The sequence below is a fragment of the Oryx dammah genome, unplaced genomic scaffold, assembly GCF_014754425.2.
Source record: "Oryx dammah isolate SB20612 unplaced genomic scaffold, SCBI_Odam_1.1 HiC_scaffold_18, whole genome shotgun sequence".
NCBI lineage: Eukaryota > Metazoa > Chordata > Mammalia > Artiodactyla > Bovidae > Oryx > Oryx dammah.
In genome coordinates, this window is record NW_024070202.1 from 25,781,340 (window position 1) to 25,802,589 (window position 21,250).

Here is a 21,250-nt window from a genome sequence, read left to right on the forward strand (position 1 = left end):
AAAAGCAGGTGTTTACCCTGCTTTTACATAGCACAAATAGCTGTGAAAAGAAGAGAAATGAAAAGCAAAGGGGAAAAGGAAAGATATTCCCATCTGAATGCAGAGTTCCAAAGAATAGCAAGGAGAGATAAAAACAGCCTTCCTCAGTGATCAATGCAAAGAAATAGAGGAAAACAACAGAACGGGAAAGACTAGAGATCTCTTCAAGAAAATTAGAGATACCAAGGGAACATTTCATGCAAAGCTGGGGTCGATAAAGGACAGAAATGGTATGGACCTAACAGAGGACAGAAGCACTGTACAAAAAAGATCTTCATGACCAAGATAATCACAATGGTGTGATCACTCACCTAGAGCCAGACATGCTGGATTGTGAAGTCAAGTGGGCCTTAGAAAGTATCACTACGAACAAAGCTAATGGAGGTGATAGAATTCCAGTTGAGCTATTTCAATCCTGAAAGATAATGCTGTGAAAGTGCTGCACTCAATATGCCAGCAAATTTGGAAAACTCAGCAGTGGCCACAGGACTGGAAAAGGTCAGTTTTCATTCCAATCTCAAAGAAAGACAATGCCAAAGAATGCTCAAACTACCACACAATTGCATTCATCTCACACACTAGTAAGGTAATGCTCAAAATTCTCTAAGCCAGGCTTCAGCAATACGTGAACCGTGAACTTGCAGATGTTCAAGCTGGTTTTAGAAAAGGCAGAGGAACCAAAGATCAAATTGCCAACATCTGCTGGATCATGGAAAAAGCAAGAGAGTTCCAGAAAAATGTCTATTTCTGCTTTATTGACTATGCCAAAGCCTTTGACTGTGTGGATCACAATCAACTGTGGAAAATTCTTCAAGAGATGGGAATACCAGATCACCTGACCTGCCTCTTGAGAAATGTGTATGAAGGTCAGGAAGCAACAGTTAGAACTGGACATGGAACAATAGACTGGTTCCAAACAGGAAAAGGAGTATGTCAAGGCTGTATATTGTCACCCAGCTTATTTAATTTATATGCAGAGTGTATCATGAGAAATGCTGGACTGGAAGAAGCACAAACTGGAATCAAGATCACCAGGAGAAATATCAATAACCTCAGATATGCAGACGATACCACCCTTATGGCAGAAAGTGAAGAGGAATTAAAAAGCCTCTTGATGAAAGTGAAGGAGGAGAGTGAAAACGTTGGCTTAAAGCTCACTATTCAGAAAAGTAAAATCATGGCATCTAGTCCCACCACTTCATGGGAAATAGATGGGGAAACAGTGTCAGACTTTATTTTTGGGGGCTCCAAAATCACTGCAGATGATGATTGCAGCCATGAAATTAAAAGAGGCTTACTCGTTGGAAGGAAAGTTATGACCAACCTACATAGCATACTCAAAAGCAGAGACATTACTTTGCCAGCTAAGGTCCGTCTAGTCAAGGCTATGGTTTTTCCAGTAGTCATATGTGGATGTGAGAGTTGGACTGTGACAAAAGCTTAGCACCGAAGAATTGATGCTTTTGAACTGTGGTGTTGGAGAAGACTCTTGAGAGTCCCTTAGACTGCCATAAGATCCAACCTGTCCATCCTAAGAGACTAGTCCTGGGTGTTCATTGGAAGGACTGATGTTGAAGCTGAAACTCCAGTACTTTGGCCACCTGATGCGAAGAGTTGACTCATTGGAAAAGACCCTGATGCTGGGAGGGACTAGGGGCAGGAGGAGAAGGGGACGACAGAAGATGAGATGGCTGGATAGCATCACCAACTCAATGGACATGGGTTTGGGTAGACTCCGGGAGTTGGTGATGGACAGGGAGGCCTGGCGTGCTGCAATTCATGGGGTCACAGAGAGTCGGACACAACTGAGCGACTGAACTGAACTAAACTGAACTGTACCCTGCAGGTTGTCACCCTGATGTAATTTGATAGAAGCTGCTTGTGTTACTGGGTCACCGCATGAAAGACAGCTATTTTGACTTTCAATTTTGCATATATGAGGCAGACACTTTTGTTAGAATTATGAAATTTCAGGGTCAAATTTTCATCTACCATATCTAACAGTACCTAACCCTAGGAATTAGGAAGGTCCAGAGTGAAAAGAATACCAGGAAATAAAAATAGTTCAGTGTGATTGGATTAAAGAATTTTGGAAAGGCCAATGAGAGGAATTAGGAAGAAACGTAGAGGTACAGTCCAGTCTTTGAAAAGCCTTGTAAACCTTATTAAGGAATCTGAAAAACGGTAATGAGCCAGTGAATTAGGCTTCCCTGGTGGCTCAGTGGTAAAGAACTGGCCTAAAATGCAGGAGACAGCAGGTTTGATCCCTGAGTCGGGAAGATCCCCTGGAGAAGGAAATGGCAACCTGGGAAATCCCATGGACAGAGGAGCCTGGTGGGCTACAGTCCAGGGCGTTGCAAATGAGTTGGACATGAATGAGCGACTAAACCACCACCACCAAAGAGCCACTGAGGATTTTAAGCTAGAATTACAAGCAGGTCGAATTTATGTTTCAGAGTGATGACTCTTGTTGCCGCATAGGCAGTAGATTGAAGCAGGCCAAAATCTGAGCAAAGGAGGCATGTGACAGATACTGTAACAGCAGATCAGAGGAAAGTGGCCCTCAGGTGATGAGGAGGCTGGAGGTAAAGGGCAGAGAGGGCAAAGTAAGGTTATCAGTAAGGTTAAAGTAAGCCTTTCAAAGGCTTGGTGGAGGGGTTCAAGCAATGTACTCAAGTAGTCCAATGTTTCTGTAAAATACATAAATGTTTAACCCTGATCAGCTGACTCTCTCTATTCTACCTTTTCCTCTGTCATATTCTCCCTCATGTCAGGTGGCTTTGTGGAGGCCATGCACATAACTGAATTCAGTTAGGGACATATTTAGTTTGGGTTTAGGGTGATACAGTTATGTGCTCTGCAGTCACTTCCCTATATAGCTATTTCATATGTATTGCATACATGGTTTAGCTAGTCATGGGACTAGGAATGACTTCCAGGAAAACTCACTGCCACTGTGCTAATCTACCCCATGAAACTGAGAGATGCCATACCAGAAGTGAAAAGGGTTATGAATTTATCCTGTGGAACCCAGCGCAAGAGGAATGTTGGGGAGAAATGTTGTGATTTATAGAGACTGAAGGAAGTTTGTGAAAAATTCTTTCAAGCATTGGTATGTAAAATTGTAAATGAAAGATTCTGTCTCAACCATATCTCATCAAAATGGAAGTTTTCTCATATCAATAGAATTGCATAAAACTTGTAAAATATTTCACTATATATGGCTATCAATGCAAATTTTTTTGAGTTGTTGATTCAAGAGCATTTAAGGTTATGAAATGCCTTGAAATGAAGAGCATATATATGTAAGAAATTTGTTAGGGAATGGCTGCTAATGTTAAAGCTACCCTCAATGCCTGCTGGTATTCATGGCCTTTATAGTCTCCTCCCTTAAGTCTGCGTTGGCTTTATTGCTTGGTTTTGACCAACGTGGTAAAAGTGATATAGGTGAGTTCTGAGGCTAAGTCCTAAGAAATCTTGCAGCTTCTGTCTGGATCTCTTGAAACGTACTCTAGGAATACAATACATTGATCTCTTGAAACATACTCTAGGAATATAATACATTGCATAAAAAGTCCACTTACCGTGAGATTGCCATGCTGTGAGGAAGCTCAAGCTAGTCATGTAAGAGGCCTGCATCCCCCACATATTTCAGCCATGCCAACTGAGGCCCCAGGCATTTGGTGAGGTGCCATCTTTCATATTCAGTCAATTCGAGCCTCCATCTGACTGCAACAGAATGAGAAACCTCGAGTGAGAAAGGCCAAACTGAGTTCAGAAAACCTACAGAACCATGAGAGAGAACAATAAGTTACTGTTTTAAGTCTCTATTTTGGGGGAGGCAGCTTGTTAGACAGCAAGAGACCACTGAAATAGAACCACTGTGGTATAATAAAGACCACCCCACAAAATCTTTTCTAGACTCATATCAAGAGATTGGGTCTGTTTTCTCTCCTCTTGAATCTGGCCTGGCAAGTTACTGCTCTGCCCAGTGTATAAGAAGTGTTACTGTGCCAGCTCTGAGGCCTGTCTTTAAGAGGATTGTAAGCTTCCACTCCATCTCTTAGAGCACAAAGTCGTCATGTAGTAAATGCACACAGAGGCTGCATGAATAGTCCCTCAGACTACATGGGGAGAGAACATCTCACCAGCACGTGAAGAGAGACGGTCCAGACCAGCCTGCTTGCCACCTGAATATCACTCAATAATCCTGTCAACATTACGTAGAGCAGAAGTAGCCAACCAAGTCCTGCTCAACTTCTTGACCTAGGAAATTACGAGATATACTAAACTGATTATTTTTTTAAGCTACTCAATGTAGGGGTAATATAATGCGTTATGCAGAAATAGATAATGAGTATCAGACATTCTTCAAATTTAAATAGTATTATCACTAATGAATTGTGTCTATAAGTTGTAGAGTAGAAAAAGTTAATCTAAATTACTGATAATAAAAATTAAAATTTCAGTTAACTGTGTTAGAGAAAGACTGAATAACTTTTCTATTTTCTCTGTGGAATATATTACAAAACATTTACCATTAAAAAAAGAGATCAAAAGTGAGCAGCCAATGGGAGGAGGTTCAAGAGGGAGGGGACATATGTATACCTATGGTTGATTCATGCTTATATATGGCAGAAACCAACACAATATTGTAAAGTAATTATCTACCAATTAAAAATAAAATTTAAAAAATAGCCAAAAAATAGGAAATATATAGTTACATAAGAAGTAGATTAATAAAAGCTATATTTTTTTTTAGGATTTTGTGAGGTTTTAGAACTGAGCATTTATTTTAAAAAATGTATAATTTATTGTGTTTTCTTTATCCATTTTAGACAATTTAATTTTGTACCCAATTTTTTTTTTTTTTGTACTTTGATAATCTTTTTCTCAAAGTGTTCCTCCAATTTCAGAACACTGAGGTTAAAGAGAAGATCTACAAACTTTCAAAGAGAGGAACAAAAACATGCAAAGGGTCATAAATGAAGTATCAGGAATCAGAATGGCTTTGGACTTTTTAACAGCACTGCAAGATAAAATTTAATAATAATAATTTAATAAGAAAGAACTTCAAACTTCTAAGAAGAAATAGTATCCAAACTAGAATTCAACACACTGGGCAATTTCAATAAAATGAGAGAGAAGAACAGAAATATTTTCTGAGGAATTCCCTGGCAGTCTAGTGGTTAGGACTCAGAGATTTTAGTGCTGTGGCCCATGTTCAATCCCTAGTCAAGGAACTAAGATCCCCACAAGATGTGCGGCCCAAAAAGTAGAAACATTTTTTTTGAATGATGTTTAAAGTCTCAAAAAATTACCATGTTCCTTTATTTTAGGAAACTGCTTAACAATGTGTTCCAGTGTACTCGAACTTATAAACAGGATATGACTTAACTGAGACATGCTTTTATTTCTAAAAATTGTCTCTTTGCCCTAAATTGTACCTGGTAGATTGCCCAAAATATCGTGAAGAAAAATAAAGAAAAAAAATTATAATGAAGACACCATTGGCATTTTATAGCAGAAGGCAATGGCACCCCACTCCAGTACTCTTGCCTAGAAAATCCTATGGATGGAGGAGCCTGGTAGGCTGCAGTCCATGAGGTCACTAAGTTGGACATGATTGAGCAACTTCGCTTTCACCTTTCACTTTCATGCATTGGAGAAGGAAATGGCAACCTACTCAAGCGTTCTTGCCTGGAGAATCCCAGGGACAGGGGAGCCTGGTGGGCTGCTGTCTATGGGGTTGCACAGAGTCGGAAACGACTGAAGTGACTTAGCAATTAGCTAATATACAAAACCCCTTGAGTTCAAATGACAAAAGTCACCTTATGAACTACATGCTCTAATATACAGTTACTATTTTAAAGAAAAATTTGTGCAAGGAAATAAGTTTGAAAAATACATGGATCAGGTAGTTGCGCATTTGGGAGGGTGTGTATTTTTTTCCAGAATAATATTGTTTACATAATATAAAATATGAGATTACTGCTACTTTAGGTTATTAATATTTCTCTCTGCTCTCATAGTTAAATTATGAAGTGATCATTCAGGAACACTGTCAGCATCTCAGGAGTCCCCTGTCAGCTTTTTGCAATTGCTATTTCCACACACACCCTCCCAGACGCGTGACTACCTGATCTTTATGGTCATCAATCCCTCAATTTTATTTGTAATTTTTATCAGTCATCTATAAATGCAATCATCTCTAAATACCGTCATTAAATTTATGTTTTTGGATTTTATGTAAATGAAATGATAAAACCTGCCTTCTTGCATTTGGGTTTCTCTTACTTAAGTCCATGTTGGGTAGGACACATCCATGTGGTCGAGGTAGCTGGATATTTTTCATTTCTGGTTTGGGATTGGTTTCCACTAATGGGCACCATGACTTAGTCACCCATTTCTAGTATGGATGGATGCCTGAGTTATTTCCAGCTTGGATGATTTCCAGTGTACCAGAAGCTGCATTAAACTGTATTGATCTCACTTTTAGAAGCCAAAAAGATATATTTTTTTATAAGTCAAAAATAGTTACTCTTATAAATGCTGGGTTTCCTTCTGTTTTTCTCAAAGACAATGATAGCTTATTTAAATAAGCTATAAAATGGTTGATCACTTTAATTGTACATTTTCCTATTCATTCTGATGTATTTGTACTAATTAAGGCAGTATTATTAGCTTTCAAATGAAAAATAATACATTTACTTAAGTAGCCATTGGACTAAATAAATATTAATGGAACACATAATGATCTATACTACTCAAAATGAAACACGTTCAGGCCTCAGAATTGAAATAGGGTAGATTTCCAGAAAGTTTTGTCTTAGATGCGATGGAACATTGTAAATGTCATCAATTCCTTCTAAACTGTTATCTTCCTGGCACATTCTTAGCATAGTGAATAAAGAAAAATTGGAAGGGAGGATGTGGAGACAAAAGAGGCAAAGGTTAAGTGGATTATCCTATCCCTGAAGCCGATTGTCCCGTCTCTTTTAAGTCAGCTGATCGGAAGTCAAGCTGGATTTGTCTGACCATTAAGCTGGATTTGCCCATTAATGGCTAAATATGCCACCCAACATAATCCCAGAAATTTAGAATTGAGATTTTGGGGTGCTATATATGACAGATAATCATATATAGCCATATGTTTTCATCCTCTTGGCATCACATGGACAGGAAAATAAAGAAGCAAGTAAAAGCAAGAAAAAAAAAGAACTTCAAATTTAATTTGTAGTTAGAAGAAAAACATTTTCTGAGAATGAATTATGATTGAAGGTCCTTTAGCATGAATTGTGAAACATTTTGCAAAGCATATTTATTGTAGGCAGAATGAATGTGTTGCATTTAATTGCTAAATTTTGGCAAAACATCAAAAAGGATAATAGAGAAAACAGAGCAAGAGATAGACTTAGAAGGAGACAGGGAGCTATTGATCTGTTCCTTGTCTCTTTCTTGGCCAAGAAACTCCCATCTTGAGCTTCATTCAATCCAAAGAGCTGCAAATCATTCCAGAAGAAAGTATCTACAGTTCTTTCCTTTATTTCCCCTGGAGACACAAGAATATCAAAGAAAGAGTGAACAAAAAATTTTGTAATAAAAAAGCTGTCACTGTAAATAATTTAACTAGATAGATTCTAGTAAAATCACTGATAGATATTTTAAAAATTGGCACTTAATTTATATAATAATGTTTTATTGACTAAGGAAAATATCCTGGGGTTGAGATATAGTATAGCAAAGTGTATATAAAATCCACCTGCAATGCAGGAGACCACAGTTGGATTCCTGGCTTGGGAAGATCCCCTGGGGAAGGGATAGGCTACCCACTCCGGTATTCTGCCCTGGAGAATTCCATGGACTGTATATTCCATGGGGTCACAAAGAGTCAGACACGACTGAGTGATTTTCACTTTCACTGCAGTTGAAGCAGTTTAAAATTTGCTGTATTACTGATGTTTTATGTGACTATAAATTGTGCATGAGCAATTTTATGTTCATATTTCTGAGAATTTTAGGAAGAGTTTTGGTAAGATAGTTAAAAATTCTGTGCAACAGCTTATGAATAATTTTGCTTAGGATTTGTTGAACAAAATCAAGTCTTGGTATTTAATTATTAAAAAAAGAAATGTTGACTGAACTGATAGGAAAAAAAAATCGAGAATTAAAAAAAATAAAGGTGGTGTCAAGCTAAACCCAAGTCCCAGTGGCTCATCAGAGTAAAGAATCTATTTGCCTGTAATGCAGGAGACACAGGAGACATGAGTTCGATCCCTGGATTGGGAAGATCCGCTGGAGGAGGAAATGGCAACTCACTCCACCATTCTTGCCTCAGAAATCAGGCTACAGTCCTTGGGATTGCAAAGAGTCAGACAGGACTTAGCAACCAAACAACAACAACAAAAACATAAGCCACAAAGAAAGAGTTTTAAAATATGAATTGTTAAAACCTAAAAAGATTACCCAGATGAAGTTAGAGAATTCCTTCATGGTAAAATGATGAAGACTGAAAAATTGCAAGATGTGACCAGAAAAATATTTTTAAGACAGAAGGGGGAAATATAGTCAGAATTATTACAAGAAAACACCCTTCCTCTTGTGGGCAGCATAGTTGAGCCAGCCCCCAGGCTATACTCTGAAATTCATCAGAGCCTTTGTGCTGATGTCTCCAAGCAATGACTGTGGTAGTACTTAAGGCAGGCTCATTACTGGAGGGTGTGCTGTATGTCTGACGTTTGGCTTTGGCTTGAAGACTCCTTGCTGGCCTGGCCAAAGCTGTTAAAAACTGCACTGCAGTCCAAGACCTTCCTTCTTTCCTTTCTTCCTTTCTTCTTCCCTCCTCCTTTCCTTTCATCCTTCCTTCCTCCCTCTCCTTTATCCTTCCTTCCCTCTCTAGAGGTGAGACCTATATTGCATTCCCTTAACTATCCTTTGTTGTTACTCTTCAGCCGCTCAGTCATGTCTGAGTCGTTGCGACCCCATGGACTGCAGCAGGCCAGGCTTCCCTGTCCCTCACTATGTCACCAAGTTTGCTCAAACTCATGTCCATTGAGTCAGTGATGCCACCCAACCATCTTGTCCTCTGTTGCCCACTTCTCCTCTTGCTCTCAATCTTTCCCAGGATCAAAGTCTTTTCCAAAATGTTGCCTCTTTGCATCAGGTGGCCAAAGTATTGGAGCTTCAGCCTTGGCAACAGTCCTTCCAATGAACATTCAGGATTGATTTTCTTTAGGATTGACTGGTTTGATTTCCTTGCTGTCCAAGGGGCTCTCAGGAGTCTTCTCCAGCACCACAGTTCGAAAGCATCAATTCTTCAGCGCTCAGCCTTCTTTATGGTCTAACGTCACATCTGTACATGACTACTGGAAAAGCCATAGCCATATTTGACTATATGGTCATCTGTCAGCAAAGTGATGTCTCTTAACTCTCCTAGCCTCCTATAGTTAACGTCCCTATTTACCCTCACAGATGTTTCTCCCAATTAGCCTTTTGCACATCTAACCGAGTCCTGGTTGAGTTTTGAAGACCTATCTGATAACTGTAACATCTGGATCTTCTTTGGTTTTGCTTCCATTTCTTCTTTTGACCATAGTCAATTTTTTTTTGATTATCCAATCTTTCATAATTTTGATTTTGTGTCAGGTGGTATATATAAAAGAACACTGAGAGTGAAGCAAGTAGTATTTCCCAACAGAAAACAGTACATCTGTTATTTTGCCAGGGTACTACTATGGATACCTAAGTGGCACACACTGTCATTGAGCTGGGTCAGGACTTGTTACAGGCTTAGTTGGATTCTTCAGCACTGGCTTCAATTGTTTTTGAGGTTACAATCAAGGTTTTCCTTCTATACGAAGGAGCCCTCATACAGATCTCTTTGTACTTTACAGCCCAGCAACCAGGACTCTGAGCCTCAGGAGACATGCTTACAACCTAGCTGTTACTTTTTTTTTTTTCGCTGTGGAGCGTTCTTCATTCGTCGATCATGTCGTTGGATTTCACTCACGTCCTTGTGAGTTCTTTCCCTTTCCTGCTGCTCTATCCCAGTCCCGGAGGGCTCTTGCAGCCCACGGGAAAGAGATTTTCCTCTTTGGCTAATTCTTTAGCCTTTGGCAGCCACTGCTTTGGATTGGGTAAAGACCCAGATTGCTCTCTCTTTCCTGTCCTATTCTCAGCTTTTAGCCACTGTCACACTCGAGGATGTTCGTGCATCCTGAGATATTGTGGAGGGAGCACTTTTATCTGATCACAGACTATAGGGCTTCCAATCCTTATACTAAGTGAAGACCCATGGGTTAGAGCTGGCAAATACTTGTACACTCACTCTGAGGCCTAGGACCGTAGAAATATAGACTATAACACTAGTCCACAGGTGCACATTAAAAGATGGTTTAAAATAATCATCTAGTTTCTCTTTATCCCTTTCTATGGCACTCTTCTTTCTTTCTTATTAAAATTTTTTTTAAAACTTATTTTACTTCCCTGATGGCTCAGTGGGTAAAGAATCTGCCTGTGATGCAGGAGACACGGGAGATGCAGGTTTGATCCTTGGTTTGGGAAGATGCCCTGGAGGAGGAAATGGCAACCCATTCTAGTATTCGTGCCTGAAAAATCTCATGGATAGAGGAGTCTGGTGGGCTATAGTCCAAAGGGTTGCAAAGAGTTGGACACGACTGAACACACACACACCAATAGTTGATTATAAATGTTGTAATAATTTCAGGTGAGCAGAGAAGGGACTCAGCCACACATGTACATGTATCCATTCTGCCTCAAACTCTCTTGCCATCCAGGCTGTGTGGAAGTCTTCTTTCCATGGTGGTTTAGTAGCTAAGTTGTATCCAACTCTTGCAATCCCATGGACTGCAGCCTGCCAGGCTCCTCTGTCCATGGGATTCTCCAGGCAAGAATACTGGAGTGGGTTGCCACTTCCTTCTCCAGGGAGGATCTTCCTGACGCAGGGATGGAACCCGTGTTTCCTTCACTGCAGGCAGTCTCCTGATTGCAGGGAGAGTCTTTACTGAGCCACCAGGGAAGCCCCTCATAGCTAATCCCTAAGAGTGAAAGCTTGGCTTCCCTGGTGGCTCAGATGGTAAAGCGTCTGCCTTCAATGCAGGAGACCCAGGTTCGATCCCTGGGTTGGGAAGGTCCCCTGGAGAAGGAAGTGGAAACCCACTCCAGTACTCTTGCCTGAAAAATTCCATGAACAGAGGAGCCTGGTGGGCTATAGTCCATGGGTCACAAAGAGTCGGACATGACTGAGTGACTTTACATTCAAGAGTGAAAGCACTGTGGGATTTTTCCTTCCTAAGAATGTCATTACTTCTTGGGTTTAGTTCCCTTTAGATGTCTTTGTTTCTTCAGTTCTATGAGAATTTTTTTTTAATCGAGGTAAAATTGGTATATAACATTATGTATGTTTCTGGTGTATAGCATTATAATTCTACAACCATATACACTACAGAGTGATCATCACTGAAAGTCTAATTACCATCCATCATCATACAATGAACACTGGTCACCCTCTTTGCCCACATTCCCATTCCGTTCCTCTCTGGTAATCACCAATCTGTCCTCTGTATCTGTGAGTTTTTGTTGTTGTCTATTCATGTGCTTTGTTTCCTGGTAGGTTTTCTTTTTCTTTTTTTAAAAAACTATTTTGTAGCTTTTCTAGCTCATTCTTGCTAGGGTGGGATCATCTGAAATTTCTACACCCAAATTCTAAGAAATCCCACCAGGTTCACTTGTTTTCTTTTCCAATTTGCAGTATTTTCTTTGTTTTCTCTCTTAAAGGCCACAGCTCTAACAGCCCTCCTACAGTTGCAGCTCTTGCCTGGTTTCTGTAACTGCTCCCTTAGATTGCCCCTCAGACTTAAGGGGAATTGTGACTGCTTGCTCTTTCTAGCTCTGAGCTGTTTCACCATCCTGTTTTGCTTCCTTTAACCTTATCCACATTTTTCAAAACAGTCTCTTTATTAAACTCTTCTCAGTCACTGAAATGAGCCATCTCCTTCCTATTGGACTCCTGATTGAAAAGGGACATTCCTACAAAAAAAAAAAAAAAAGATTGAACCCACAGGGAGACAATAAAGAGTAATATGAAGAAAGCTTAGAGTTGTCAAAGTTGGCTGAGTGATGTTCAAGTGGTAGCAATCTTGTCACTAATGAGAAGAGGAAGAACAGATCTCCCCATTAATTCTTTTTCGTAAATAAGCGTCTAAAATGGAAATTTGAGCTACGAAGTTTTACTTGGGTTTGAGGGTCATTTTCCAGATTAAAAATTTTAAAAAGCTGGAACTGTTTTGGGGCAGATACAAAAGGTTAATATGGAATAATACCAGGGCTAAAGAATTAATGTGGCTTTCTTGGTGAAGTGAGGTCTGGGGAGGTTAAGAGAGGTTAGAAGAGGAAGCAGATAATTCCAAGAAGACAAATTATCTTTTTATCAGCTGCTTTTATTTAATGTAATTTACTCAGCATGAACCCTTAGGTTTAGATATTTTATAAATATCTGATTATTTCTCTGTAAGATCATTTTTTGATAGAACGCACCATGAAATATGGGCTTCCCTGGTAGCTCAGAGGGTAAAGCAGCTGCCTACAATGCGGGAGACCTGGGTTCGATCCCTGGGTCAGACAGATTCCCTAGAGAAGGAAATGGCAACCCACTCCAGTATTCATGCCTGGAAAACCCCCATGGACCAAGGAGCCTGGTGGGCTACAGTCCATGGACCAAGGAGCCTGGTGGGCTACAGTCCATGGACCAAGGAGCCTGGTGGGCTACAGTCCATGGGTCGCAAAGAGTTGGACACAACTGACAGATTTCACTTCACCATGAAATAACCAGACCTTTATTTGCTTAGCTTAGGGCCTGAAATGCAGTAGGTATTCAAAAACTGTTAGATATACTAATACTAACTGGCATTATTGAGTCCTTACTCACAGTGCCAGAAACTGTGCAAAAAGTGTTTGACATACTGTTAATATCCCAATTTACATGCGAGGCATTTGAAGATCCATTATGCATTTCTATAGCAGAGGCTCAAAGTGATAATGAATTGACAGAAGTGGAGACTGTCATTTAAAATTTCTCAGTTATTTGTGGAGGACCACTCCCCCCACCCCGCCACCCCAGCTTATTGAAAGGCAGGATTGGAAGACAAAAAAAAAAAAAAAAACCCCACCTCTTGATTTTCTGTTTTTTATACATGTATTCATAAAGTTCATTAGCATTTTTGCAAATCCCTGTGGGATACATCTAACCTGACAAGAGTCACAATTATGGGTCATATATCTAACCTATTTTCTAAGAAAAGCAGATATTTCATCTTTCCTTTTATTCTATTTCCTTCCTTTCATTCTCCCCACTTCATTTTTCTCGTTTAAGTCGTTCACATTTATTCATTTATTGCTTCATTCCGTCCTTTCTTTCTTCATTCAAACAAGGCCAGGTGCTTAATTTTAAAATCTCATTCAAAATGGTGCCACGTCACCCGCTGGGGCCAAGAGCCGGGAGGTGCTGTCATCTTCCTCCCTGCCAGCGTGGATCTCCGCGGAGCCCCGCCCTCTCCTCCTCACCTGCTCCCCAGGAACCGAGGCGAGGTCGCTGTCACACTCTGGCCTCCGGCACCCTCCCCCACGGCCTCCGCCCCTGCCCAACTCTCCCAGGGGCCGCCCCGCCCCTCCCCTCCTGGATCCCAGCTAGCTGAGCGCATTTATTTGCATATGTCTACCTTTGTTCCCCGCCGGCGGCCAATCAGGGCGTAGGGCGAGGCGGTGGAGGGGGGGCTGCTGGGCGGGGCTCGGGCTCAGGCTCCCAATGCTGCGGCCGCAGGTTCCAGAGCGGGTTGGAGCAGCCGCGGGCGCGCCGCGCACTGCAGCCCCAGCCCAAGCCTTGGGCTCCACACTCGCAGCCCGGCTGCGGCCTCGCCTTGGCTAGGCCCTGAAGGCAAGGACAAAGAGGCTGTCTGGAGGCTCCGCCGGAGCCAGATTTTACCTGCAGTTGGAAACACAGGCTTCAAGATGGTTTGCGGGGGCTTCGCGTGTTCCAAGAACTGCCTGTGCGCGCTCAACCTACTCTACACAGTGAGTATCCCGAGCCCGTTTCTTTTCGCCTGGGGGCTTTGCACCTGCTCGGGTGCTCCGTGGCCACTTTCTCTGGCCCCCTCTTCCCGTCTTCCCACGCTCTGCGCCCCCGGCCTCGCCATCTGTCTCCGCCGGGGACCAGGAGCCGGCGACTGTCGCAGTCTCTTCCTTTCATTGTGAAGCCGCCGTCTTTCTGGCTCGGTGGCCGCGCGTCCCTGCCCTGCTGCTCTACCCCGCCCCCTCATCCACCGCCTTGTTTTTCAGTCATTTGACCAGACATCTCCACTTTGCCATCCTCATTATCCGTTCCGCAACTCGCTCTTGGCTCCCAGCCGCCTCTGGGGCGAATTTGGAGGCGAGAGAGCAGCCTCGGATTTGAAGACAGTTTTGCAAAAATAGCGTGATCAGAAACTGACAAGGCGGCTTATGGATGGTGTACGTCGTGTTCAGCCCTACGTGTGCCTGTGATTTTCACTGAGGCCACCGAGTAGGTTCGCAGGATATCCGCAGCTTCCGAAGTTTGTTTCGTGTTTACTTAAAGGAATGTCTTTGGGGGAGGTGTGTGGGGGGAGGGGGGTAGTTCTGCTTATACCTGATGCTTTTTCCATGTGTCCCCCCCGTTACCAATATCCTAACTCCATTTTAAGCGAAAGCCTCCGGTAAATAAGCGAGCCTCCACCGAAATTGTTCTTTCCCTGCCAACCAGCTTGGGCTTTTTAGTTTTAACCCTGCCGTCCGTATCTTTGTAATTTTTGAGGGGCAATTCTGGGTGAACAGGAGGATGGGAGAGGAGGTTGCCATTTATCGAGTAACTCCCACGTCCCAGATGTTACATACCCTATTTTGTTCCTTTTTCTGACAATCATCCGAGGCAAGGGGTCTTGTGTAAATTTTATACATAAGGTGATAGACCAGAAAGGGCTTTAATAAGTTTACAGAGTTGGTAGTTGGAGAGTCAGGAGTAGAAACCGCGCTGTGGGATCCAGATCTTTCTGCAGGCTTCTTTACTAGGTGAGAGAAACTTCGACTTGTGTCGTCATGCCTCTATCATAGTCTTGCTCCTTTCTATAAATACACCTGGCGTTTTTTGCAGCACCCACCCTGAAAACAAACCCAGCTCCTCTTCATTAGCTGAGAGCTAGGCCATCTGTGTAAGCTTAGGTTACATCCTCAGAGTGGGGAGACTGCCTTGTGGTCACCAACAGGAGAGAGAGCTGGGTCATTTGACTATTACTGTTCCTGTGTATGTGAACGTGATTGCAAAGCTTTGAAAACAAGATATAAAGAAGCATATGTTAAAGAAACATAAATGGTGTAAAGTATGTTTTTCCGGCTAGTTTGTGTATGTCTTAGTAGGAATTTAATCAACATGTTACTAATGATAAACTTAGGAAAAATTCTGGAACACCTGGTGATTCAGCTCCTTGTAATTGGAGATCCATGTCAAATTTCAGATCAGAATTCACCTTTGTGTTCCCTGAAGCATGCCTATCACTTTGCTTGTTTATTAAGTAAATACATTCTGACCTGTTCTCCAGGTATTTTCTTTTATTAGCCTGAATGGCCTGCTTAGAACTTCATATTCCCCACTTTATGCTCTGACTTCTGCCCCCTCCCCCTCATATTTAGTCACCTGTTCACCAGATACTTCACCTTATAGTATCTGCTTACGTACTTAATTGATTGAGCGGTCTATATAGATTAATGTGCCATAGGCAAATTATTATTAAATCTAGTTCTCTTGCTTTCCAGATATGTCATTTCTAGCTGTGTCTACGGTGGTATCAGGAGAGCAAGGAGAAAGGTGATTCTGAAGGAACACGCTAAGACTATTATGTGTATGTGTTCTTAGTTTCTCTGTCATGTCTGACTCTGCGACCCCATGGACCGCAGCCTGCCAGTCTCCATGGGGACTCTCTAGGCCAGAATACTGCAGTGGGTTGCTGTGCCCTCCTCCAGGGGATCTTCCCAACTCAGGGATCGAACCCAGGTCCCCCACATTGCAGGTGGATTCTTCACCGGCTGAGCCACGAGGGAAGCCGTAAGACTTTCGTTATCTGCCCAACCTTCAAAGTGCATTGACCTTCAAAGGGCATTCTATTGTTTTTTAGTAGCTATATGGTAAAACATAATTAATTGGGAATTCACAGGACTGTACAAATGGTTAGCTTTTTAAATCTAAGGCTTTTTAGAGAAAGGATATTTCTTGAATTAATGTCTACTGCTTATAAACTGTGAACAAGTTTAGATGAGTTCAGCAGTTTAAATTGGAAACAAATGAAAGGTTGAACCACGTCTTAAATAGATGCTGAAAATGTACCGCTGCTATTATTTAGATTCTGTATCTTTCCTGGTCTCTCCTCATCATTTTAAGATGGGACATGTGAAGTGGTTGGGTACAGGGTAAAGGCTGAAGACTTGGGAGACATTTCTTTTTAAGACATAAAGAGGAGGACCCCTTAGAGGTTTCAGTTCCACCTGGATTACTGCTTCTGGAATAAACTCAAAGTTGTGGGATTAGATCTGAGATTATTTCTAAAAGTGTTGTTGAAGCCTACATTGAATGTGGAAGTGGCAAGTGTAAAGGCCACAGCCTGCTTTAAGAGTCATCACTCTGTTTCTTGAAGTATTTTCTTCAGGAACTTAGGACTCAATCAGCCTATTTACAGAGAAGGCAATGGCGACCCACTCCAGTCCTCTTGCCTGGAAAATCCCATGGACAGAGGAGCCTGGTAGGCTGCAGTCCATGGGGTTGCTAAGAGTGGGACACGACTGAGCAACTTCACTTTCACTCTTCACTTTCATGCATGGGAGAAGGAAATGGCAACCCACTCTAGTGTTCTTGCCTGGAGAATCCCAGGGACGGGGGAGCCTGGTGGGCCGCCATCTACGGGGTCACCCGGAGTCGGACACGACTGTAGCGACTTAGCAGCAGCAGCCTGTTTACTTGCCCAGTGCAGTTTACATGTGCAGGTGGCCTGCTAATGGCTTTGAGACTAGAGCAGAACTGGTGATCAGTCTGAAAAGCCTGCCATTAAATTGGTTGGATGGAACATCCTCCTAACTTGTCATGGATTTGTGATCACTAGCCAAAGGTGTGGTTGAGTTTTGTTGTTGTTTATGGTTTGGTTGTTTCAATTAATAGAATCCCTTGTACTGCACGTCCCAGGTAGCTCCAATGGTAAAGAATCTGCCTGCCAATGCAGGAGACACAAGAGACGCAAGATCGATCCCTGGGACGGGAAGATATCCCCTGGAGAAGGGAATGCCAACCCACTTTAGTATTCTTGCCTGGGAAATCCCTTGGACAGAGAAGCCTGGCTGGCTGCAGTCCATGTGGTGGCAAAAGTTATGACTACTACTTACGACTAAGTGCATCTACACACATGCTTGTACTGATCAGTTTTACATTAGTGTAGTGAATACTAATGAAGTGTCAGACTTTATTTTTTTGGGCTCCAAAATCACTGCAGATGGTGATTGCAGCCATGAAATTAAAAGACGCTTACTCCTTGGAAGGAAACTTATGACCAACCTAGACAGCATATTAAAAAGCAGAGACATTACTTTGCCAACAAAGGTCCGTCTAGTCAAGGCTATGGTTTTTCCAGTGGTCATGTATGGATGTGAGAGTTGGACTGTGAGGAAGGCTGAGCGCCGAAGAATTGATGTTTTGAAATATCGTGTTGGAGAAGACTCTTGAGAGTCCCTTGGACTGCAAGGAGATCCAACCAGTCCATTCTGAAGGAGATCAGTCCTGGGTCCTGGGTGTTCATTGGAAGGACTGATGCTGAAGTTGAAACTCCAATACTTTGGCTACCTCATGTGAAGAGCTGACTCATTTGAAAAGACCCTGATGCTGGGAGGGATTAGGGGCAGAAGGAGAAGGGGACGACTGAGGATGAGATGGCTGGATGGCATCACTGACTCGATGCACATGGGTTTGGGTGGACTCCGGGAGTTGGTGATGGACAGGGAGGCCTGGCATGCTGCAGTTCACAGGGTTGCAAAGAGTCGGACATGACTGAGGGACTGAACTGAACTGAGTGAATATCAAGTTTATAGATACAGGAGGAAAGGCAGAAGCTATGGTTTCTTCATGTACCTTCATGATGTCATATGAGTGACTTGCTCTAGAACTTTCTCCATTTGAAGAAGCAATGTTTCTTTACTCACCAGATACTTATTTAGTGTCTACTGTCTGCAGGGCATTGTTCTCAGTTTGGGAATACAGCAGTGAGCCGAATGGCTTTGAAATAAGCATGCCTTATCAATCCTCTTTTTCATTCACTATTTTCTCTACGTATGATCTCAAGAGTTTTCTTCAGTCAATAAATATTTCCCCATTGTGTGTATTCTGCTGAGAACTGTAGGAAATAATAAACACACACAAAGGCAAATACCTACTCAGTGAAGACAAGATCTAGTTAGGATTTATGAGGTGGGAAAATGAATGCTATGTAAAGGAAGGACTGACTTTAGGAGCCATAAAATTTAGGACTAAGGGAGATCCTTGTCGGATAAAGAAAGTATGATTGAATTGGGGAAGTGTGGAGATAGCTCAGGTCTTTTTGATACTGTTCAGAATATAGATAAAGTGAAAACTGCTTTAGAAAAATGGTCTATTTTATTTTTAATAGTTATTTTAAAATAATTTTGATTGAAAATATTTTGGTAAAAAAGTGAAAAACAGCTTTTAAAAATTATTCTTAGTTTTTTGATGGGGAATTTTAGGAAGTATGAGGTAAGTCTTATCTTAAAATATGTAACATTTTGAAGATTTATATCTCCTGCTTCTCAAGCAGGGAAGAAAAAACTTCTAGGAATTGGACTGCTAGTTATAATGTGTGTGTGTGTGTGTGTGTGTGTGTGTGTATGAATAGTTTTAATTAAGAATGTAAGAACAGAAAATAACTTGTAGTCTTTAAATGAGAAGTGTCATTTCAGAAGTTTCAGTTTTGTTTCTTATTCTAAATTTGTTCTCCTAAAATCTAAGTTTGTTTCTATTGATATATATGTATATATTTTTTTCCAATACCTTGGGTTGCTTTGGGGAAAAAACCTCTGTTCTGTCAAAAATCATACCTGTTTACATCCATTGTAAGATATATGTTTATTTGCATTTTAAGTGTCTCTGAAATTGAAATTGTCTTAAAGTAGATAAAACATAGCAGATAAAATACATATATTTGGACAGTCTATGGAGAGAAGAACTAGATTCAGGAAGAGAACCTAAGTTTGAATTTCAACTTTACAGCTTGCTTGGAATTTAGCTTCAGGCAAATGTCTCCATGAGTTTTTCATTTATCGACTGGTGGATGATATTTTTCATTTTTCCCTAAAGGAGTTAAATTTCAGAATTACAAATCTATATGTTATAATGAAAAGATTTTCAAGCTTTTGGGGTTTCTAACACTTACAGGCTGATATTAACTCAAGCAGGCCTACGGAGACAAGAGTTCCTACCCTCAAAATAGTAATACTAATCCTTCAGTTGTAAGAAAAAAAAAATGGCTGAGGTATGATGAGTATAAAGTTGGAATGACTTACCTGTACATTATTTTGAGTCCTATTCTGGTCATTGGAGGGCTGGAAAAGTATAATTTTTTTCAGTCTGTGCTCTAAAATAAATGAAAACACACTAGTACTTCATCCAAAGAAAAAAATCTACTTACTGTAATTGCCTTCAAATTACTGTATTTGCTATTTTTCAAAATTCTCATTATTTTTCAAATTATTCTTATTTAATATTTTAACATATAGTTAGATTTATGTTATTTCTCGGCACTTGTTCAAACTACTGAGTGAATTTAAAATATGTAAGTGGTTGCTGAATATTTACTTGGATTTTGAATTTAAAATGATTCACTATTTACAGAACCTAGAATTTTCACATGATGCTGTTGAGCTGGCATTTATAATTGGCCTTTGTGTCAAATATGTCTGTGAAATTTCCCAACTTTTGGTTTTAAAATAGAGTGACCCAAAGGTGCCATGTATGTCCTTTCTCATTTGAAATGAGGTTATTTTCTTTCACCAAGTTTAACAAGGTAATTAAGAGGCTTTTACAAAGAAAGAAAATTTATTTAGGGAATAGTTGTACTTCAGCCTACTTTTGAAAAGTGAGTTTTGAACATCTCAGTGGTTTAATTTTCATACAGTTTTAGGTAGTTTAAAAGTGGGCCATCATCACCTCAAACACATTTGCATTACTGGTGAAGACAGGCTAGGGTTAGTTCGCCTTCCTCCATATCCTGTTACATCTGAATTGATCCTCCATATTCTCTTGTCACTGAGCCATGACTAATCCAAACCTCCTTGTGATAATGGATGGAAACTCTTAGAGGATAACCCAGATTCCTTAGCACGTTGGTCAGCATCTTTCACCATGTCCGTCTCGTCATGTATTCCGGGCCTCAGAGGTTTCCTCAGACATTTTGTGCTTTGTTGCCTGTCATTGCTGATCCTCTGCTCTTGACCTAGCGTACCTTGCTCTGTCTTTGTAGTTACCCAAAGCCTCCTGTTTCTTTAGTCTGAGGGAACTGTTTCCTTACATTTTCACTTGGGAGTTGTAACACTTGAGTGCTACCCCAGACTAATTCAATCAGGATTCAGAGCGAGGGAGGAGGCTTGTCATTTTTTTGGTTAGAAAACCCTGTTTTAAAGCTTTCTAGCTAATTGTAAATTACAGTGAGGGCTGAGAGTTAGTGTTGTAAGAGTCTGTTTTACTTTGTCCTTTCTGTTGAACCACTCAAGCTCCATACTGTAGATCATTTGTGTTTGTTTTTTTCCCACCTGTAGTTGGCGGAGATCATACCGTTCTCTGTATTGCGTCCTGCAGTTCCTGACATTGTTTGCTTTTAACAGAGAGCTTATGCTCTAAATAACTTCTTGAATTGAATTTGCAGAACTGGCTACTCCCTATTCACCAGAGGTAAAACATACCTAATGAAAACTTGCATAAACATGGCAGTTTGATCAAAATCAAATCTAGAAGACAAGCAAATATTTTAAGACATGAAAATTAGCATTAAAATATAGTTAAAAATAATAAATATGAATTACTTTTATCAGTCTACTATAGAATCTGTTTCTTGAAATATTATTTTCTTCTTCTCCCATT

General features: G+C 41.0%; 1 protein-coding gene across 1 annotated transcript in view; it reads left to right on the top strand.

The window, feature by feature from the left end:
• The first annotated feature begins 13,800 nt into the window (after nucleotides 1-13,800).
• The window catches only part of TSPAN13 (tetraspanin 13), a 37,943-nt gene continuing 30,493 nt past the window's right edge, over nucleotides 13,801-21,250 (top strand). Inside the window, exon 1 of the mRNA XM_040260607.1 lies at nucleotides 13,801-14,127. Within this exon, the coding sequence (XP_040116541.1) occupies nucleotides 14,065-14,127 (63 nt within the window). The 5' untranslated portion in view covers nucleotides 13,801-14,064. The remainder of the gene's footprint in view (nucleotides 14,128-21,250) is intronic.